At 46.7% G+C, this 22446-nt stretch overlaps 7 protein-coding genes across 7 annotated transcripts; 3 read left to right on the top strand and 4 right to left on the bottom strand.

The window, feature by feature from the left end:
- Positions 1-393: 393 nt before the first annotated feature.
- On the bottom strand, positions 394-1935 carry N7517_009216 (uncharacterized protein; the record flags this gene model as incomplete). Its single annotated transcript, XM_056726939.1, has 5 exons — positions 394-707; positions 772-1226; positions 1305-1428; positions 1491-1617; positions 1675-1935. 5 exons carry the CDS (start codon positions 1933-1935, stop codon positions 394-396), a joined length of 1281 nt encoding a protein of 426 aa, XP_056575511.1.
- A 4633-nt stretch (positions 1936-6568) lies between these two features.
- Positions 6569-8099, top strand: N7517_009215 (uncharacterized protein; the record flags this gene model as incomplete). The annotated part of the gene is made up of 3 exons (XM_056726938.1): positions 6569-6830; positions 6906-7015; positions 7083-8099. The coding sequence occupies 3 exons, from the start codon at positions 6569-6571 to the stop codon at positions 8097-8099; spliced, it is 1389 nt and encodes a 462-aa protein (XP_056575510.1).
- Positions 8100-10576: 2477 nt separating this feature from the next.
- On the bottom strand, positions 10577-13643 carry N7517_009214 (uncharacterized protein; the record flags this gene model as incomplete). The annotated part of the gene is made up of 4 exons (XM_056726937.1): positions 10577-12472; positions 12548-13064; positions 13124-13264; positions 13318-13643. The coding sequence occupies 4 exons, from the start codon at positions 13641-13643 to the stop codon at positions 10577-10579; spliced, it is 2880 nt and encodes a 959-aa protein (XP_056575509.1).
- Positions 13644-15206: 1563 nt separating this feature from the next.
- N7517_009213 (uncharacterized protein) lies at positions 15207-16633 on the bottom strand (the record flags this gene model as incomplete). The annotated part of the gene is made up of 3 exons (XM_056726936.1): positions 15207-15745; positions 15797-15936; positions 15987-16633. 3 exons carry the CDS (start codon positions 16631-16633, stop codon positions 15207-15209), a joined length of 1326 nt encoding a protein of 441 aa, XP_056575508.1.
- N7517_009212 (uncharacterized protein) lies at positions 16591-17616 on the top strand (the record flags this gene model as incomplete). The annotated part of the gene is made up of 1 exon (XM_056726935.1): positions 16591-17616. The coding sequence occupies one exon, from the start codon at positions 16591-16593 to the stop codon at positions 17614-17616; it is 1026 nt and encodes a 341-aa protein (XP_056575507.1).
- Positions 17617-18341: 725 nt separating this feature from the next.
- N7517_009211 (cytochrome P450) lies at positions 18342-19526 on the top strand (the record flags this gene model as incomplete). The annotated part of the gene is made up of 1 exon (XM_056726934.1): positions 18342-19526. The coding sequence occupies one exon, from the start codon at positions 18342-18344 to the stop codon at positions 19524-19526; it is 1185 nt and encodes a 394-aa protein (XP_056575506.1).
- A 416-nt stretch (positions 19527-19942) lies between these two features.
- N7517_009210 (inorganic phosphate transporter) lies at positions 19943-21978 on the bottom strand (the record flags this gene model as incomplete). Its single annotated transcript, XM_056726933.1, has 6 exons — positions 19943-20145; positions 20239-20393; positions 20449-20535; positions 20591-21266; positions 21320-21747; positions 21803-21978. The coding sequence occupies 6 exons, from the start codon at positions 21976-21978 to the stop codon at positions 19943-19945; spliced, it is 1725 nt and encodes a 574-aa protein (XP_056575505.1).
- Between the last annotated feature and the right edge of the window lie 468 nt (positions 21979-22446).

Below are 22446 nucleotides of genomic sequence, written 5' to 3'. Positions count from 1 at the left end.
GAAGACAAGGCAAAGCTTCCAGGTTTTATTATAGGTGTTACGAGCCAGGTCAATCAATGAAGAAAGAGTGCATTTAAACTAGAAAAGCAAAGATGGAGAGAAGGAGAGAGAGCAAGAGAGAGAGTAAGTGGTAAATCCCAGGAAATCTGAAAGCAGAGATATCCTAGCAAGCAAACAAACTCTTTCCTAATTGGGAAGGGTACTATTACCCGAATAGGCAAAGCAGCAAAGGGAGAGAAAGTGAGATCCCTGACATGTAATAGAGCATGTGAAGATTGTCAGATCGTGACAACAGGTAGCGAGATCTCAGCATGACATTTTGGGAAACACGCTAAAAACCCGAAAAAAACCCGAAATTCCATGGCTCTGAGTGTAAGAGCCTCTTAATAAAATCTATGCCAATTCACACTCAATAAGGCTCTCGACTGCATTGTGGAAATTCCAAATCTTCGTGATCTTCAATCCAGCAGATTCCACCAGTTTATGCCACTCGGCTTCGGTACGCTCAGTAGTAGCAAGAGTAGACATTACGATGATATCCATGCTAGTCGACTCCCAGTATGCGTCGGTATCATTGACTATTAGGTCATTAATCAGCACCTTGCTGAATCCGGGCTTCATAGCATCCGCTACAGCCTTTAGCATCTTGCGGGCACTATCATCTGACCAGTCGTGGATAACAGTGTGGAAATAGTAAGCACGAGCACCTATAGAAGAAAATGTCAGCTTTAGTTTGATTTAAGAGGGGGTCTCTAGAAGGGGAAAATATACCCTTAATAGGCTGCTTAGTGAAGAAGTCATGCGCCATCGGCTCAATAGAGGGGTGGAGTTGCTCTTTCTTAGATTGAGCCGTAAGCTCGGGAGTGTCCTGTAGCACTAGACGTCCAGGAGCATCAGGCCACTTGCGTCTAAACTCTGAGATATCGTGGCCTAGGCCGCCACCGAGATCGATAAGGAGAACATCATCTTGTCCAACATTAGCGATTAGGGTAGGGACGTCATAGAAACCAATGTCCATCCAACTAGGGCGTCCTTGTCGGTAAAATGCCATATGGTTGTTAAAATGCCTAGCAAACACTGGGTTCTCCTTTGCATACTCGAAGAAGTGAAGATTAGTCTGGCGTCCGAGCTGGAAGGGACAATCCTTGCCATTAGATGGGTTAATATATCCATCCTTCTTGAGATAGGCAGGTAGAGCAGCCACGCTAAGCTTAAGGCAGTCAGTCCTAGCCAATAAGTTAGCATTATACTTTATTATATCTTAGGACCCTAGGCCTATTCTAGGCCTATAGGCTTATACCTACGCGAAAGCGTATGAATCTGTGCATAGTTGCCAGGTTAATGTAATAGAAGTTCCGGTGCGACGGTATTCATTAGCACCGGTCTGGAGGATGACTCCTGTTGCGCTCAAGTGCTTTAGGATGCGAGCTAGTGAGATTTGTGGTTAGCCAGGCGTACCGATAAGGCAGGGAAAATGATAAATCACATACCGAGAAGGGCTGGGTCAGCACCTGTCGCCTTAGCTAGCTCGGCAGCAGATTTGGGCTTGTCATCCTTAGACAAAATAGCAAAAAGCCCTAGATCAATCCCTATCTGCACAGAGGAATACGTGGCAGTCTATGAAGCTAGCATGAGTTGCTATTGACGACGCAAAACTAAAGCTTGGGAACTAACCTGGGCCCAACAGTGTCTATTCATAGCCTCACGCGGGGTTTGAAGGGCATACACAAGGGATTGAGCAGCTTCCACAAGCGCGATTCGATCGGTGTAGTCATGTAGGCTAACAGATTTGCCAAGGGAAGAAATTTGATTGACCAGATTAGGAACCAGCTCGGGCATGCTAGGGGAAGTTGCCACACGGGCAAAGAAAGTCTCATCGTGGTCCCCGTCAGTGTGGGCGGTTCCACTTGATGTGAGGTTTGCAACGGCAGCCATTGCAGATATAAACTAGGAAAGCTTAGAAGTGTAGAAGTGTTTAACGGGGCAGAAGAGTGTGAAGAGATGTAGAACAAAAAGCCAACCGAGGAGCCTTTATATAAACTACATGCACTCTCAATGCATCACCTTTCATGTAACAAGATGTAATCTTAGTTCCCTTTATTTTTTAAACGAGGCTACACCAGCTGAGCAACGGCTAGGTCGAATGTAACCATGCCGGGCCACTGGCATGAATATCAACCTAGGTCAGGTCCGCTTGGGCCATATGGACTCCCTCTTTTGTTAAATCTATGGCCGAGAAAGTGGAGAACTGGTAGCACAGCGTTGGTCGCTGATTTAACAAAACGAATTGAGTATGGATAGATTTCATAAATAATTACATGGAGGTTACTCCCGGGGCACTGGCACCCCGGAAGAACTATGGGATAAGGGCAGAAGCACCGAAATGCGCTACCGTTCCGTTACCCCATGTTATGTGGTTTGGTATGGATGTCAATGTATGTTATCTTCTCAGCCGATTCCCTGTAGGCGTAGGATCACTAAGCGTTTGTTACCCATTTTCCATAATTAGCACCTGTTCTCGCTATGATATGTTTGCTTAGTTACAGCTGTGATTAGACTTCCGTAAAGCCCACAAATAGGCCCGGCCTTCGAAACCTAACCTAACCTATAGCCCCATAATGGGGACCTATAAGGCCGCTAATAAAGCCTATTTATATGCATAAGTACGGCCTTAGCGCTTATAAACTTTCTGATTAATGCCTGTTTTTTACGCATATTCTGGTCTATAAGCTTGTTATAGAACATCTCGGCCCGATGCCTAATTCGGGGGTTCAACTTTGACAGAGTATCAATATAGAGATATATATATCTTGTAAAGTAGGTGCATCATTCTATTAAAGTACTAGGGATCTTGCCCGCGGGCGGAGTCTAAGGCTGCCTACGTATATTTGTTATTAGTAGGTAGATAGTTTAACCTCACTTAATATATGTATCTAATTAATCGATCTTATTAATCTTATCACTCGGTCAATTTAGTCAATTCCTATAAGAGAGAACTTGGTTAGTTTTATGCTTAACGTATTTCACAAGCGGCCCGGCCACACAAGCGGCCCGGCCACCCAGCCCAACCCGTTAATTTTAAATGCATTTATTTCAACCAAAACGCCATTATATTAATTCAACTAGAGATTGGTCTATCTGGACATGTTTCTCGTCTATGACCTGGCAATCTGCATATTCCACACCCCCGGGGGGCCGCGTACGTTGCTGAATAGCCGGTTCTCTAGGAATACTAGGACCCGGGGGAGGTGCTTCACCTGCTTCCTATTGCTGCATAACTAATGCAGAGGCTTCTTCAACTGAGAGACCTTCTTCAGAGGGTATATGCCTTCGAGATCTAGCCCGCTTTTGCTTCTGCTTCTCGTTGGCGGCGCGTAATTCCTTGTTTTCTTTCGCTAGTAAAATAGCGCTATGTATTGTGAGCTGGAAGCCTTTCACAAGTTGGTTTAATGCACGATCTGATGGGCTAGGTGGACTTCGAGACCTTGTACGAAGTAAAGCTTTGATTGACGAAGCCTGTCGACGTAGCTCTTTCTCTGTAGCTAGGGTTTTTGGTGTAAAATTTCGACTTGATTCGCTCCCCCTACTTAGAGGGGGGTTAGGGTTCGAAGTCGAATATTGAGCTTTGATATCACTTGATCAGGTACAAAAGGTACTAAACCAGCTGCTTTAAAGCTATTCTTAATAGTCTCCGATTTAAAAGCTTCAATTCGTGCGAGGGGGTATACTTCGAGGAAGTCAAGTTTATCGATATAGTTGATTCCATTTCTCATTTTTGTCTCAACCAGCCGACCATATGATCGTTTTAACACCGCAAAACAACCAATATCGAGAGGCTGTAAAAGGTGAGACGAGTGAGGTGGCATACAGATCGGCACCACCTTATTTTACTCACAAATCTCGTCGAATTTAGGGGTCAAATGGCTTCTATGTCCGTCAAGTATCAAAAGTCGATACCCCCCTTCGTACACGAAGAAGTCATCGGAATAAAGAGCTTTTAAAGCCAGCGAAGTCCAATTTCATCAGAGGTCCAACCGTTTAGACTAACTTCAAATCGCTAGTTATCCGGAAGGTCGTCGAACCAAGATTCGAGGAAGACTTTGCCTTTAAAAATCACACACGGAGGGAGGGCCCACCCCGAAGCATTTATACACTCAATAGCAGTCACCCATTCACGATTTCCAGGCTATAAAAGCGAGCGCCGACCGTAGAATTCACTTCTCGTTATCACCTTCGCCGTAGCGATTAACCCTATTGCGAAACCGGTCTTATCAAAGTTATAAACGTCATCGGGGTCGATTCCAAATTAAATGATCGTCTTTTAAATAAGATTAAACCACTCTTAAATGATTTTTAGGTCTTCGCATTTCGCACGTTCGTAATTATAGCGTCTCGAGAATCGGGAGGAGAGGATAGGGTATCGTTTCACAAAATTTATAACCCAGTTTTCGCCGACCGAAATAATCGGGGTAGTTCCACGTTGTTCAAGGAGAAGATTCGCCATTTCTCGAACAGTAGAAGGACGGGGGGTAGATCCACGAGAGTCTATAGAGATTATCCATTTTTAAAGAGATTCCTCTTCAATCTTTGTCAATTTATAGTTATTAGCACGTACTTCTCCTTGGTTTTGGTGGCCGCGTAGTCGATCTTAGAGAGTTATGCGAGGTACGTTAAAACGGCGCGCCACCTCGCGAAGACTGCTGATTTCTTGATTTTTAAAAGCCTGGATAGCTAATAAGACCCTACCCTCTTGCTCTATTAAATTTCTAGAGCGTTGAGAGCGAATTAGTGGCATGGTGGGTAGTTGAAGAAGGAAGGTCTAATTAATTGACGTGTTTCGCGTTAGGTGGCCGGGCCGCTTGTGTGGCCGGGCCGCTTGTGAAATACGTTAGACGGTAAGTTAAATACTTAAAGATAAGGAAAATCTGTATTATTTATGCATTTACTAAGCATTGGCATATTTGTATTGTTTAGGGACCAATAGGCCCCTATTAAAGCCCTATAGGCTTTTACCACAGGCCTATAGCCCATCGATGGGCCCGAGGACCGGGCCTAAAGCCCAACCCATTGACGGGTTGGGTTGGGTTGGGCTTTGGGCTTTGTGGGCCGGTGCGGAAGTCCACTACTGAGGATTCTTTACAATTCCTGATACTTGCTAAAGGGAAGTGTTCCATGAGAGTCCTCTTCTTTTTATCACCACCACAACGGTTCCTGAGGCATCAATGAAGCCTCAGATTGTAAAAGGCTGGCCGTAGGCCATTTGAGATACAATTCGGACCAAGTTTACTTCTGCTAATCTTAGCAAATTATTACCCTTATGCGCCTCCACCCCCGGTGGACCCTTAAGGGTGGCTGGTAGCTACGTACTACTACTGGTAATAATATAGTATGAGCCGGTGACCTAGCAAACTAGACAAGCGTCATATCCGCATACAGTCTTGACTCCATATATACAACAAAAATAAGAATGAAAAAACACATACAACATGCTGTTGTATGACCTTGGCCACCTAGCGCTCACGGTTCGGGCTTCGGGCTTCGGGCATGGGCGGCTCGCCGCTCTATTTAGGGCGGATATTCACCCACCTGAATATTCAGCCCGTACAGCAAAAGGTGTATTAAGAATTTCCCATTTAATAATATACAGTTTCTAGCTGCTTCCATACAAGGGGTGTCGAATTCCGTTCACACCCACGTAAAACCAGACGGTCGAGACAGGATACATTACACCAGGGTGAAGACTTGCCCACACAGCACTCTGCCACAATGGGCAATCACACAAATGTAATACGTTCAAAAATAGTAGACCGTTTTGATCACAACTACCCTGTGCTATATAACTACATGTACCTATGTGTCTCGCCATAATAAAAAAAGCATTGCAAGGCTCTAAATGTGGTAGTGTCGTAGGCTGACTGGCCCTTCCGGAGATTAATTTGTAACAGAAATCTAAGTATGACAACGTATACTCTAACTAAAACAAAAATCCGCTATTTTTCCAATTGATGCGGACTAGCTTACTATTATGCACTGTTGTGAGAATTCCAATCTGCGAAGATTTTGCAGAAAATCCCTTGTAATTCCGCAGTATGCAACCATATTCGACAATTTGCCCAAACATCTCCAAGTTGCGTCACGTCTCGGGCCGACAATGGACCATTATCTTCACTTATCGCTGTATTTGGAGTATGATTGACGTTTGACTAACCATTTTAGCTCCAAATTGTGTGCAGATCCCCCGCGCCGCCCAGGGGCCGGGGGTCTGAACACTGCCCCGGCTTTTCTCTAGGGGGACCGTCGGCCTATTATCGGCGAGCTAACTGTATGAGGAGAGATTTTCAGGATAGATATAGTATATTGGAGGGAAACCACATCTATGAAGGATTGGCAACCCCGTGCCAAGGGTTATGGCAAGGAATGTCAAGTAGCCCGGCTGCGTACAATAGAGAGAAAATCTTGGAGATCCAGATATAAAAGGCGAGCTTCTCCGATCGGTATCGCACTCAAATCATTTACCATAAGCCCACTACAGTCTTTAACAATTTGAGGCATCACTTTTGCCGGAATTATGAAGCTGTCCCACTCCCTGACAGCTTTCCTACTCCCCCTGATATGCACTGTATCAGCGGCAGATGTAGAAGCATGGAAGTCCCGCAATATTTACTTTGCTTTGACTGATCGCATTGCCCGTGGAAGCGATGATACAGGTGGAGATGCCTGCGGCAACCTTGGAGACTACTGCGGTGGAACTTTCCAAGGTTTGGAGTCCAAGCTTGACTATATTAAGGGGATGGGCTTTGATGCAATCTGGATCACCCCTGTTATCGCTAGTGAGTTCGATTAGTTCCTCAGGCTGTTCTATTCTCGATGACGCAACTTATCTGCTCACTTTATCATTTCTACAGATGCGCCAGGTGGATATCATGGATATTGGGCGCAGGATCTCTATAGTATCAATGAGAACTATGGCACCGCTGATGATCTCAAAAGTCTAGTTGATGCGGCTCATGAGAAGGTAAGTATAATTCCATAGCGTTTCCTCCGGTCCAAGTTGGAAAGTACTGACCGGTTTCACAAAATAGGGAATCTATGTCATGGCAGACGTAGTTGCCAACCACATGGGAGGCCCCATCAGTGATAACAAGCCGGAGCCATTGAACCAGGAGAGCTCCTATCATTCCACCTGCACAATCGACTACTCAAGCCAGGATAGTGTTGAAAACTGTCGTATCGCATCAGACCTACCTGATGTGAACACACAGAGTCCTGAGATCCGGGAGCTATTCCAGAAATGGGTCAAATGGCTCGTCACGGAATACTCGTTCGACGGCTTGCGCATCGACACCGTCAAGCACGTTGAAAAGGACTTCTGGTCGGCCTTCTCCGCTGCTGCCGGGGTCTACACCATCGGCGAAGTCTGGGACGGTGACCCAGCCTACCTTGCCGGATACGCAAAGGACATGGACGGCCTGCTCAACTACGCAGTCTACTACCCCGTGAACAACTTCTACCAGCAAAAGGGCTCTTCCCAGGACATAGTTGACATGCATGATAAAATCGATACTGCTTTCCCTGATCCCAGCGCGCTGGGCACGTTCATAGACAATCACGACAATGCGCGATGGCTGAGCGTAAAGAATGACAAGTCGCTTTTGAAAAACGCACTCGCCTACGTCATTCTCGCCCGGGGCATCCCCATCGTCTACTACGGCACGGAACAGGGCTACGCGGGCGGCAACGACCCCGCAAACCGCGAGGACCTATGGCGCAGCAAATTCAGCACAGACGCGGACTTGTACAAGGCCATATCCCTGCTCTCGGCGGCGAGAACGGCCGCTGGTGGCCTCGCTGACAACGACCATGTCCATCTGTACGTCGCGGATACGGGATATGCCTGGAGCAGAGCGGGTGGAGACCTCATTGTCCTTACGTCCAACAGTGGATCTGGGTCTGAGGATAAGCACTGCTTTGACTCGAAGAAGCCTGGTGGGACGTGGAAGAATACCTTTGGAGAGGGGACAATCACCGCCGATGAAAGCGGACAAATCTGCATCACTATCTCTGATGGTGAGCCTGCGGTGCTGATTGCGAGCACTTAAATGAGAGTGACTAGTTCTCTCTAGTTGGGTCTTCATAACTGCCTAGCTGCAGTGAGTGTAGGGCTTTGTGCTATTCAGTTATGCGATAGTTCCTATCATGTTGCCAAGCCTGCTTCCGATCAACAATATGGTTATTGACGCAACGACATTATGTTTGGATATTCTTGTCATCTTTCATTTCTGTATTTAATGTACATAGTTGACTAAATGGAAGATTAGATTTAGCTGAAGACTGTGTCACTGTGTGCTGGTTTTATCTCAATTTCCGCTTCCACCCCGAGACCCATTAGGTTTAGAAGCAGTTGACTGTCCCAAAAGGCCCATAAAACGAGTCACGGAAGAAGGGAAAAAAGTCAAGGCCCTTTTGTTATGGTCACCAAATAATCCTCTCGGTTTGTCTTCCAACTAATCTACGTCCTTCTCTGTCAACCATATTAGGCTGCTACCCCCGAGAAGTTCTCTAAGGGTATATGTGGCTTCCTAAGGAACTTGATATACACTTAATCTCTGATGCTCTATGCTCTATCGATTTAGTAAACGTAGAAATTGATAATACCGTGCCTTTTAACCAAGTCCTTTATAATCGCTATATTACGACCTCTTACTAGTCGTATAAAGTTCAAATTTAGAATCTAGGTTTATATTAGCTATATAGTTAAGTATATATTTGAATTAAAAATAAAATCCGATCGGTGGAAGTTGAGATATTATAGAAAATGTGAAAGTTGATATATTAATGTTAGATATATATTTACGATTTATCCGGGAGTACCACCACTTTCTACAGAACCTCTAGAATTTTAAAAAATTATAAATAAACGAATTTTTCGTGTTTTTAAATATGATTCAGAGAAATAACTAATAATTGATCATAGATTATTTAAACTAATATAATATTATATTAGAGAGAAACGATACTAAATATAGGGTAATTACAATAACCTAAAAGGGGGTTTAACTTAGCATATTTGTATTATTTAGGGGAGAATGGCCCCCAATTAAAGCCCTATAGGCTTTGCGGGCCGGTGCGGAAGTCTAGGTATGGGCGGCTCGCCGCTCTATTGAGGGCACTTGGGGCGGATATTCGCCCACCTGAATATTCTTCACCCGTATATTCCGCCTATGTAGCGAAAGGTACATTTTCTATTATAGCTTAAAAAACAATAAGTAGCCTTCTTTTCCCCTCCGGCTTTATCACTCTAACCTTGTAATTTTTTTAATCCAAGTTATGACCCGACTATTTGCTATAGACGTGATAGTCAAGTTGTGAAGGTTCATTTATATACACGGTGGTATCAGGCTTCAAATCGGGTGGATGGCTTTCTGACGACTGCAAGGCAGTCATGCTAGGTCATACCGCGATGAATGCGCATTTTTCGACTCGTGGCACGGTTGAAGTAGTGCGCCTCTGAAATATAACTCATGGTAGTTCATACGGGACTGTTTTCTTTTTCTTCTATTGTTATTTACGCGAATTTGAAGAAACAAATGATGAATACAATTGGATTGTATGCAGCGTGTCATTTTGCTGGTAGAATAGATATCATCCCACCCTATAAGAAGGCAATATATCCAAAGCATTATTCAGAGCGTGCTCACATCTGTAGAGTGCAGTTGAAACTTTCACTGTATATGAGTGGTTGGGCATTATGCAGTTCTGTAATTGTGCGTTGGTTGGATTCTTGACTAAAAGATTGCTAGGCACATTTATATTAATGTTGAGTTTGAGTGACGGTGAATAACATCATATCTCTTCATTTCCTATTCCTCATGGAATAATGTTAGGGGTCTTATCTGGAATATTACTGGGCCTAGCTATTATGCAGACCGATCTGAGTAACAGCTGGTACAGCGGATGCAAGGGCGAAATCGTTAACGCAGTGCCAGTCATCATGCTTCCGTTGATTCCGAAGCAAGTAGCAAATATCATTATCGTCTCTAGAGGCCCAATGACTATCCGGGCTCTCCTTCATCACCTTATAATAATGTTGTCGTTGCTTCTTCAGTCTTAGTCGAATCAGAGAACCAGCATAAACTATATCTGCATGTGTGATCCAAACCGTCAGCACTGGAGTTTCAGCTGGCCCGACACCTAGAGGTATCTTAATTAGCCATGATTAGCACTCGCCGATAAAAAGGCTTTAAGTGTCCGATAGTGAGAGGCACCCCTCCTCCGATGGTTGCCTCATAATCATATGCTTCTCCATTCTCCTTCTTGCATCGTTTAATTCACAGAATGAACATTAGAATACTAGTACATTAGCCTCGTGGAGCTGTATCTCTGTGGCATAATAGAATAATTGCAATGTCAATGAGAAAATGCTACTGAAGAGGTAGAGGTAGAATGAAAAAAGTCTATCATTGGGTAAGCTAAATGACATTCTGGGCTGTAACAACCTTCAAAACAGCAGCGGTTTGAATAATTATAATTTCCACCATTGCATTTCATTCCTTGGAAAACGGCATTTCACCACGATTTAAATCTCCTCCACAATGTCAGTTTCTGAACCTATCTCACTAGATCTTTTTCGTTTCCTGGAAGGCCACTCTGCTTCCCACTGGATCCTCTCAAACTTCCTAGACTGCACTCGTAATTCCTGCAAGTCATCGTATCCCTCATCTAATTCCTCGTAAAAACTGAGATATTTCTCAAACTTGACATTGATATCGCCTGCTTCATGATATTCCATATCGAAGCGCAGATTTCGCGCGAATTCTTGAAAGTCTGGGTCGATGGGTCTGTAGTCAATTGGCTGCTTCCCAAGAAGGGCATTTTTGAACCAAAACTCGTCTACTTGGTCGATCTCGAAACCGCACTCTTCGCAAATATTCCCCCCAAATTCCACTTCACCGGCGCAAATATCACAGCAATCGATCCCCTGGTCTCTGGATTCTTTCGCAATAGTCCGCCAGTATCGAACCTCCCGAGTGACAATTTTGTAAATGTTAAAGATCCGCCTCGCGATGGATGAATATATATATCCAGGTTCCTGCCAAGGGTAAAGATTGCGCGAAAAGAGATACGCACTTAGCCCGGGCCGTGACGAACCTTGGCGAACGGGAGGTTCGCATCCCAGAAATAGGATCCAATCCACAAATTGAAATCCTTCTGAGAAAATACCATAAGAGTTTTCAATGTTCCACCGTTTTCCATATTTATCTTTTCCGAAGCCGCGGATGTTCGGGACCCTATGAATTCGCGAGGTATGATAGACATCATGGTTCTCAAACGTGTTTTTGATTACCATGCCTAAAATCGCTGGCGTTGGTAAATCGGGTGGTCCATCCATGAGAAAGACGCATACCGAGCTCATCTGGCGTCCAGCATCGTGTTGATGGCCGTGGGCATAGACCAGAACACACCCGTCTGAGGAAACATTGAGAGTACCAAAGTCAAAAGGCTCCAGTGATGAATTTGACATATGTATCTGGTCAAAGGAACTCGATGTATTCAAAAATGGTTCTTGGGGTTCGAGTTCCCCTTTCTTGAACTGGTTGTAGATGTAATGGACGATATCCCTAGGACTTGAATTGCTAGCCACCAAACGAATCCGAGATCCCCTGCCATCTACTCTCAGGCAAATTCGTCGGATGGCAGCGAAGAGGGTGTGTCTCGTATTTCCCGCATGAAGTTTAGCGATGATGTTCTTCAGCACTTCGATTTCACATTCATTTCCCACCAAAGGCGGCCGACAAGTTACTCGCCGTCGGCTGTACATGGAGGCCATAACGAGATCCTCAAATGCGTCTTCAGCAACGGCAATCACGGTCAATTCCCGAACCTTCACCCAGTTCGGCAGTAGGAATGAAGCATATGTCACTAAAGCATAGAATTTGATTTGATCGAGATGATGTGATCGTGGCATCCGAGAACGTCCAGTCCACTCCTCCTCCATCATACCCAGGCAGGCCCAACTTATCGATAGAGGAATCTCTTGCAACTTTGTGATAATTTGTCTCGCCAGGATTTTCCTAGCTTGATCTTGAGTTGATTGTAGCATTGTCGTCACATTGTCTCTTGTCACTAAAAAGCAACGATATTGACTCTCGACAAAGGTGGCATGTCGAATGATCCCCAACGGGCTGTCCAATGCTTCGAAACCCTTGAGACCCAGATGATAGCTGTCTTGGGTGCTTCTAGAGCTTTCATCCGATGTGTTAGGATGTATTGACGTGAATGTGGAAAATATGTCGGTATCTGGATGAATCATGCTTGCACAATCATTCTGCCCAGATGCTACGATCCTGAGTTGGTTTAATATGTCCTCGCGATAAATGTCACGAGCCCACTCAAAGACATAATCGACAATCAGCAGAAGCTGTAATGCCCCATTTCTCGATGTAATAGAGCCTCCCCATAGATCAAAAATTTGCTGGGAGAAAATTAGCATGCGCCGTCCTTACTCCAGGAAACGTCTATTGGACCAAGATCCCCAGGTGAAACGAACATATTCAGTAGTACCAATAGTCCCAGATTTCTCGCCTGCACCATTACATACGCATGCCACAGACACTCGCCAATCCTCTCCTCTATTCATTAGTAACCAGACTAATGGATCAGCGTGCCGCTTCGCGTGCCGCTCAGTCATATTTTTCAACAACTCCTGCGTGCATAACAGTGTCCGCACCGGAAACGCGGATTGCAACTTAATGGAATTCCAATCGCTATCGGCCGACTTCGCTGACTTTGCCTCGAGAAGAAGAAATGGGAACACCACTGGATCTCCTTCCTCACTGAGCGGAGGATCTCCCAGGATCTCATGAACAAGCATATCCTGATCATCCTCCGGCCTACCTATACAGGCTGTGTCGTTCAAGAGGTTTTCAATGTTTCGAGTCTGTCGAAGTCCGTATATTGCATCTGGCTTTGTAGCACTTGGTAGTTCTTTCTGGACAGTTGGATCGTGGTGTATTAGTTCATCTTCCCGATGGCCAAAAATCCGATTCAGCCCGATAGCTTCCATTCTGCGTGGCCTGTTAGTGCCAGTGACTAGCATGTGATGTGTTCTTAATCCGTGACTCACGAATCCCCAAGCCTGAAGTCTCGCGAACAGCGACATGGCTTTCGTTTATTCTGCCGAACACGCAGGGCTTCTGTTATAGTCGAGTTCGCCTCACTTGTCGCTTCGATTTCCGAACGCCATACTCTCTTCCGACAAAACTTGCTGGGATCCAATGTAAGTCATTTTGTTTAGGTCGTTGCAATTAGAATTCCTACCATACGACTTCTGAAGTAAGTCGAGCCAACACGTAAGGTTCGCACGCAAACCGCCAGGTCGATTCATTTCGCCTCACACAGCGCTTAGCCCGTTCAGAGAGCTCATCAGCATGTTTTTTTATTTCTGCAGTCCATGGTGCATCTTCAATAGCTGTCGCACAAGCCGCATAGGTGTCGAATTGCCTCTTTCCTAGCTCATCAACCGCAGTAAAAATCGGACGATGGAAATCGGGCCATTCATGGCTTGGAAGCTCTCCGCGGAATTCAATTCTGTACTTCCGTCTGAGTCTTTCAACCTTCTTCCGTTCTTGGGCTGTGAATGGCATGGGTAAAGTGTAGGCCTGAGACTTGAGAAGTGTGGTCTAGAGTCATGAAAGAGTATAGCTGTGGGAATTCCGATAGTTATCTAGATATAAATACTAATACATAATCCAGCCCTGATATGGACTAACATTACTGTTGTAGCTGCCCCACAGCGTAGGCGCTCTGCGAGGCGTAGCCAGTCTAACTTCTTGGAGTCTGGTCAAGGCTAAGAGGAGGTGGCTGTGCTTGCCTCATGCGATTGGGAAAATACGGGTGCCGGTGTCTTAATCCTGGTATATCCACTTTCACCAATGGATCCTCGATACATAAATACGAAGCGAACAAAGTAGCCGCCTAGATACTTCTATAGAGAATGATAGGTTCTAAAGGCACCTTAGCGATTCTATGACGTAAGGTCAAGAATGTTAGGAGGGAAGCCTGACAGGCAAAAGGGCAACTCGGCGGCGAAGTAGACATACCCTAGTAGTCGGTATCCTATTAATAATTACGGTATCCATACTGATGCAGGAGTTTTGTAGGGGACTAAGTCATTCTCGCTTTTTTTTATTTTTTTTAGTTATTTTTTAGTATACCCTTCTATGCGATTAGAGCACGCGATTGGGGTTCAAACCATCGTCTAAATTATCAAATCCATACCCAATCACACTATAACACTAAACTCTGGCTTGGCTGCCTATACAGTGAGCGCCGCGGCCCGTAAGGTTCTCACCCTATCTATAGTTAGCACACTTACTCTCGTCTCCCCGCGCGACCGTAACACGGCGCTCACCCATTTGTCACCCGGCACCTACCAAACTATTGGCCGCATATAAGCCCCTCGCCGGTGAGTTAGTAGTGGGGTGACCTCCAGCGAGTTTATCAATATCAAATTTGATTCTCCTAGACGGCCCTCTTTCTTTCCCACTGTCATTTGAATCCTAGGACATGTGTCAACCGATAGAAGTTAGTACCAGAGAGTGATCAAAACAACACACCTGTAAGAAAAAAAATCAGTACGGGAGTGGAAGGACACGTCAGCGGTTCAGAGGCTCACAGGATATTCAGGTGTAGAATAGTGGTGTTCAGGGCATTCAGGCGAATGAGCTGAAGGGACTGAAGAGTAGGGCGGCAAGAGGGATTTACCAAGTCAAGGAAAAAAACAAAAACATACAACAGTGAGGATTCGCTGGTGGTCACCCACCCAACTACTAACTCACCGGCGTGTGGCTTAAGTACGGCTGAGCGGACGGGAAGCCCTGTTTTCCACACCCTATGGTCGTATGTATATGACCACACATGGGAAAGAAATATAGAGTGACAAGTGCTGGGTGCACATTTTGAGAGCGAGAAATGGGCGAGAGCCGTGTGAGCGTAGCGCGACGGGGTGAGAAGGGTGAGTCCCCTCAAAAAATAATTCCCGCAAGCATTCTTCCCTCCCTTTCCCTTGAGTTCCCTTCCTCCCCAGCATGTCAACCATCCTCCCAATCCATACGAATAGTTACTAAGGGAATTGGATGAACGATGAATTAAGTCATTGCCGAAGAGTCCTAGATTTGACCACTCCTTCAGTTCGTCACTTATACGTCTCAGTTTCTCACATATGCCCGACTGGTCCACCTGAACTCCAAAAACGCCCGGGTGACCCCACTCATATCAAGCTCTTTATTAGTTCGATCTGTATTAACAGACAGTCTCCACGTGGTAAACGGACCCAGCGCCGCAATGCTGTTTTTCCCCGCTTTATCGCCAATGTAGTGGTCGTTTTGGATATTCTGCTTGCTGAAGACGTTTTTCGTACGAGCTTCGTTCAAGTTCGTCACTTTGGATACATCGTAATCGAATCCGATGGTGACCTGGTCATGGGAAAATTTCAAGTCCTTGCGATGGGTATCCTGGATGATGTCCTCGCCGGTGTGGATAAGCTCGACGGAGAGTATTTTGCGTCCAGTGACATCAGCATCTAGATTCACGCCGAGCATCCAGAGACGGACCTCGCTGAGCCGGATGTCTATTCGGTCTCCGAATTCGGTATAGGTAGCCGGATTTAGACGGAGATAGGTGGTATAGCCCGAGTCTGATGAGGTGGGCTTTGCTTTCAAGGTGTCAAGCTCGGGCTTGGTGAGTTCTCGCATGAAGCCTTAATCATGACTGTATTGAGGCCATGTGTTGCGCACACTCGCTGCGTACTGCTCCAGTGATTTTGTGAATACCTTGCGAAGTTTGAGCCGAGCATCAGCTAGAAAAGCAAAGTCCTGCAATGGCATGGGATCAAACGCGATGGGGATTCGCTGGAGGCCCCAGTATCGGATGGCGCGGCTTTGATAGTTAAGGGTTTGCATGACTTGCAGCCGAAGATCATCGCCGACCTTGCGGAGCCAGAAAACAACAGCCGGGAGAGATGGTTGATTTGGAGGCCCTGCTGGCCTAGATTGTTGATTTGTTTGGTAAAATATTCTTCTGCTGTGAGTGACTCAGCCAGAAACTGAATGCAACAGTTGTATTCCACCACGGCTGCATTTCTAGATTGCACGGTTGACATGTAGTCTTCTAGCTCTTTGTTGATCTTGTCGAGGGTGCTCTTTGGAATGGCATTCTTGAACTCATTGAGGATCTTTTGGATATTTCCGGCTGTGGTGAGTGTTTTGATAGCGCCGGGGTCATCCACCGCGATGCTGTTATCTTTGCGGGTGCTGAATCCATCTATCAAGGACTTGATGGTGTCACCGCAGGTGGTGAGCTGGTCGATCACATAAACCTTCTTGACAAAGTTTCCATTCTTGTCTTTCGCCATCGTGGTAGACTTGTAGATTGCGTAGCCCATACCGGCTAGGTTGAGGACTGACTGGACGTCTTTCCTGGTGCTCACCAAGGTACGTAGAGAATCGAGGATCAGCTGTGGATCTAGAGAATATTGAAGCTCAACATGAGCAAGACCCTGCTGGATCTTCTCCCGCTGAGGCTTAAGGATCAATGTCGGGGACGCCTTTAGCAGATGCATGGCACTCTTTGTCATTTCCTGCGAAAAGGACCTTGGTCAAACAATTCGCAGCTTACTCCGCTAAGCTTTTTCAGAACAAACTCCAGCGGATTGGGAATATCTATGAAAATCCATGTACTCCCGATGGCTCCCCGCTAGATGAAGCTATTTGGCCTGCTGAGGGCTCAGTATATTTCAACGCATCGGCCCTGAATGAATCGAAAATCCCAGGCCCTCCCGATGTAGGCAGAATCGTTTCAATGGACTTTTTCTGGGGGCCGAGTATTCATGAGGATGTTCACCAGGGGCCATTCAATTCTAGCAAAGACTGGATGCTGTCCCGTCTGTTACTAGAGGAAAGGAACCATGAATCAAAGCTGTCTAGTTTACCATCAAGTGATTTTGATCGTAAGCAGGAAGCTAGGGAGGAAGATGCCACAAGAACATTGGACATCATTGGAAAGCTGAAAAATATGCTATCATTGGTTTTTCAGCTCAATGAGGACCACTCTGAAGACAGCCCTGAACCATCGATCATCGTCCATGATGACCTTTCCAGCCGAAATATTCTCGTCCAAGACAACAGAGAGCTGGCTGCTGTCTTAGACTGGGAATGTGTCGCGGCACTTCCTTTGTGGGCTGCCTGCAATTATCCCGCATATTTGGAAGGGCCAATTAGACGCACAGAGCCCGATCGAACAACATATGGCCATGAAGAGGATGGAGAACCCTGCGATCTCTACTTGGAGCACTTGGAGAATTATGAGCTTACTCTTCTTCGTGGCGTCTTTATGGATACGATGAGAGCCCTGGAACCTGGATGGGTGGATGTATTTGAGGAAACTCAGCGCGAAAGAGATTTTGATTATGCAGTACGGAGTTGCGATAATGCTTTCGAGGCGCGGGTCATACGAGAGTGGATTGAAGATGTCACCTCTGGAAACAACCCTGAGGGCTTGTGTGAAAGGATTAATAAGGCTCAGGAACTGCTAGGCAATCCTCAAGGCCCTATGTCATAGAATAGGCGAGCAAGCACTAGATAATTCGGCTAGGTGACGCTCACCGCAGTTGATTTAAGCTAAGGCAGCTTCCATTCAAGAAGTGATTGGGTGCAAATTGAAATGCCACGTAGGTTGTACTTTTGTCAACATTTTCTCCACATCTACTGCAGAACTACTTCAAGTTTTCCCGCTCTCTAAAAACAATATCCCCAATTGGTCTCGGTTATAAGTCTAAGCATTGGTTGCGAATATACAGCCAGCCTGTCCCACCAACTTCTTACATCTGCCAAACACGCTTCTCCAGCTGCGATTTACAATAGTATGCCTGTTTCTTTCAAAATACCTTCTTGCAGTTTGAAGCTGTTCGTTGCCTGCATCATCCTAGCGGCAATAGTCCTCCGACTCTTCGCAAACAGATATAAACGAGGACTGGCAAATATCCCCGGTCCAACTATCGCCAAATACTCTAGTCTCTGGAAGCTGCACAATGTCTGGAAAGGAAACCATCACCAGACAGCTCTTGACCTACACTGCAAGCACGGCTCACTTGTTCGCATTGGCCCAAACCATATCTCGGTCGGCGATCCCAGCGCTATCCCTATAATTTACGGCTTCAACACAGGCTTTACGAAGGTGTGACTGCCATCATTCACAAACACAGATAAAAGATGTAAATCACTTACGCAAAATAAAAGACAGCATTCTTCCCAATCCTGTCAATATCATGGAACAAAAGGCCCCAAATGAACCTCTTCTCCACAAGAGACGAAACCTACCACAGACATCAAAAGCGCATCGTTGCAAATGCATACAGCGTCTCCTCGCTCCTAGAACTCGAATCCTCAGTCGACTCCTGCACAGAGATATTCACATCTCAGCTCTCGAAATTCGCCACAAAAGGCACACCTATGGACCTAGGCGTCTGGCTCCAATACTACGCCTTCGATGTCATCGGCGAAATCACCTTCGCTAAGAAACTTGGCTTCCTGGAGCAATGCCGCGACATCGACGGCATGATGCAGGCTATCAAGGGTATGCTTGTGTATGCCAGTCTATGCGGACAGGTCCCGAAAATGCACAAATTTCTCCTTGGGAATCCGCTTTTGACGCTGTTTATGCCCAGCATGGAGTCATGGAACCAGGTTCTGCAATTCACGCTGAAGGCTGTCAACTCTGTTGCTTCGCTAAAAAGAGATGGAGATAAGATTAATGCGTATCAGGGGGAGGGTACAGGCGGGAAAGATATGATGTCCCGTTGGATGGCGGTGCATCGTGATGATCCCGAGAGATTATCGGTGCGGGATATTATCGTGCATCTTTCTGCTAATGTTTTCGTTGGCGCCGCTACCACGGGTATTGCGCTACGCGCGATTCTGAATTTTCTTATGCGGGACCCGCGGATTATGGACAAGGTCAAAGGTGAGATCGACGTTGCTGTTCGTAAGGGCAGGGTTGGGAATCCGATCTCGTACCGTGAATCGCTGGCTCATTTACCCTATATGACGGCTGTCATTAAAGAAGCGCTGAGACTCCATCCTTCTACGGGGTTGATTATAGAGCGAGAGGTTCCTCAGCCGGGCGCTACGATTTGTGGGAAGTACATCCCCGGCGGGACTATTGTGGGTATCAATGCTTGGGTTGTGAATCGGAATGCGCGAGTATTTCATGATCCTGATATGTTTATTCCTGAGAGGTGGCTGGAGAGTACGACTGAGAAACTGATGGAGATGGAGCAGGCTATATTTACTTTTGGGTCTGGGCCGAGGGCTTGTGTTGGGAAGAATGTCTCTTTTATTGAGATGCATAAGATAGTCCCGCAGCTGCTGCGGGAATTTGAAATTCGTTTGAATAGTTCCAAGGAGTTGGAGGTGAGAAACATTTGGTTCGTGCAGCAGGAGGGAATGATATGTGATCTTGTGAAGAGGTGAAATGAATTCGTGGTGATGATGTTGTACTACTTGTATCCTTTCTGAGTAGCATTTCGGTCTAGGAGTTCCAACCCGCGATGCCCAACTTCGAGGCTTCCATTCTAGGGAAGGGAGCGCGAAATAGCGAGGTCTACCCGTGGAAGGCACAGGCCGAGTCACCAACCGGGAGGTGGAGAAGCTAACCGAGGCAATTAAAGGGCTCATTGCCTACCAAATCATACTTATAGAATCCACCAAGGCGGACCTGTTGGATATCAAACACGACCAGAGAATATGCTGCTTTAAATTATTAAATATTCTAACTAATGGGTTCACACCAACCAAAGAGAGAGGTGAAAACAAGAAACCCGGCTTATCTTGGAGGGAGCGCCTTATTGAAGGCGGCAAAGCAAGGAAAGCTTGCAAAGCCAGCCAAATCAGTTGGGCATACCCCAACGAGGCGCGTTCACGATGATTCCGGTCAGACAACCAGAGATGATACCGGCGCAGGGAAGCGTGATGATCCAACCCATGTAGATCCAGGCAACCATTCGCCAGTTGATCGTTCGCCAAGTGCCGTTGCAAAGTCCAACACCGACAGTAGCGCCAGTGATACACTGTGTAGTGGAGACGGGGAGCTCTGCAAGTGTGACATGTTAGCGAGTGATCTTGTACAATTGCAAGGGGGCGTTCTGTTTGGTGATAATTTGGGAATAGATGAAAGGTGACATACTCAGTCTGGTGGCAACAATGACAGCAATGGCAGCACCGAGCTCCATAGCGAAACCACGAGAGGGAGAGTGCAGGGTAAGACGGTTACCCAGGTTGCGCATGATGTGATAACCGTATGTCCAGATACCGATTGCGATAGCGGCACCACCAAAGACACTGGAGAATGTGGATTAGCACGGAAGCGGCCTTTTATTGGAGGAGTGAGGCTTACAGGATCCACATGGGGACCTCGGTTTTAGCGCCTTCAAGGGCACCAGTTTTCCATATAGCATAGATGGTTGCGTAAGGGCCGACAGCGCTGGGAGTAGTCAGTACATGAGTCGATAGTAGGTAGGCGAAGGGGGAAAACTAACTTGGCCACATCGTTTGCACCGTGGGTGAAAGAAGCAGTACAGGCTGTCAGAATTTGGAGGAAAGAAAACATGTACTCCGCTTCGTTATCATAGTGTTCAGCATGGGCATGGGTTTTCTCGAGATCGCCAGCGAGTCTGCTCTCGCCCTTCTGGGCGCTAACAATGTCTTGCTCGATACCGTTGAAGAAGGCCTTCTTCAGCAGCCAGAACAGGACGGGAGTGCTATACCATGCTCCCTCGGGACGAGGACCACAAAGGTTGACGACATCAGGATCCATGGATTCCGTCTCGTTATGCGAGTTGGCAGTGACCTGGGTCTCTGCCTTGAGATCGGGGGACCCAGGCTCACTGTTGCCGTTGCTGTGGCTTTGTTCGACATCAGTGGAACGCTCGGCTTCCAGTTCCTCCAAAGTCTTGTGGCCGCGATAATAGTTACGGACGGTCTCAACATGGGCAGGAGGGGGAGGGACTTCACCACGGCGGAGGAGAAGAGGACCGTAGATCATATCCCAAGGCTTGAGTTGCCAGTCATTCATGATCACCCTGCGGTAGATCCAGGGGCAAAGGAAGACAGCAGAGATAAGAGCCATGCCAACGCCAACACCAATAATAGTTCCAGCTATCTCAGCCCCTTCGAGGTCAATCCTGCTGCTGCCACCCTTCCAGACAATAAGCACTGTGTTTTATCAGTAGCTGATACAGATGGATCAGAGTCTTGAGGGAACATACTGGTAAGGAGGCCGGTAGTCAAGAGGAAGTAGAAGGGAATGGTGTACAAAGCCTTGAGGGCAGGATTCTTCTGCAGTAGGATACCATACTTGGTGATCAAAAAAATAAGCGCACCAGCAACACCAGATAAGAGAGGTGCAATAACCCAGGCAAGGAACACCTGAACGACACCAGAGTTAATATCACCTCCCCACCAGATAATATCATCAGCACCGAGAAGCGCGATACCCATTCCAAGAACACCACCGAGAATGGAGTGGGTTGTCGAAACAGGAAGACCTATCTTGGTACAGATGGTAAGATAGATAGAGGAGGCAACCACAGCGCAACACATTCCAAGCATGAGGAGGGGGGCGTTTTCGGCGAAGGCATCGATCTTGACGATCTTGGTACGGATAGTATCGGAAACGCTGTTTCCTACACCAACACTGGGAACACAAGTGAGTACGAGGCCAGGAAACGGAAAGCAGATCATAAACTTACGCTCCAGCAAACTCCATGATAGATCCGAGGATCATGGCCTGCCAGTGCTTTAGCGAGCGCGACGAGACAGACGTCGACCAAGAGTTGGCGCAATCATTGGCACCAATGTTCCAAGCATCGAGGAACGCGAATATTGTGCCAATGGCAAAGATGTAGTCGTACTGCCCAAGAACCATCTTGACGGTTGACAGAAAGCAGCAGCGCGCTGGCTTGTCCTTTTTGGAAGGGTTCTAGAATGGTTCTAGAGGGCTGATGGGATAAAAGGGAAATTAGTAGGATGATCTGGACTGGACCTTTATATGTGCCACCTCTGATCAGGGCCAGGAAATGACAGCCCATGCGCTGTAGATACAGCGATACAGCGATCTAGCATGCCAAGCTGCCCAGGCCCACCGCGCCGCCAAGCAATCTCTCCGGCGCCTGGGCATTGGCCCAGATGGGTCTCCGCCGACGAATCCCGCCATCGCATACAAGAACGTGTCCACCCCATATAGAAAACTCCAGACTAACTTCCCATTACCACGCTAAATGTCGCGCGAATTTCTCGGGACGGTGCAGAGATACGAGATCCTTCCTCTCTGCGAATTTCCTCCTTCCGTGCATTCTCCTCTTGGGGCAGAAACGTGAAGGCCTCCATTGGACCC

This window comes from Penicillium concentricum (assembly GCF_028827145.1).
Source record: "Penicillium concentricum strain IBT 3081 chromosome Unknown utg000004l_segment0_segment0, whole genome shotgun sequence".
NCBI classification, from domain to species: Eukaryota; Fungi; Ascomycota; class Eurotiomycetes; order Eurotiales; family Aspergillaceae; genus Penicillium; species Penicillium concentricum.
Note: the sequence above shows the minus strand (reverse complement) of the source record. Positions and strands in the feature narration are given on the sequence as shown.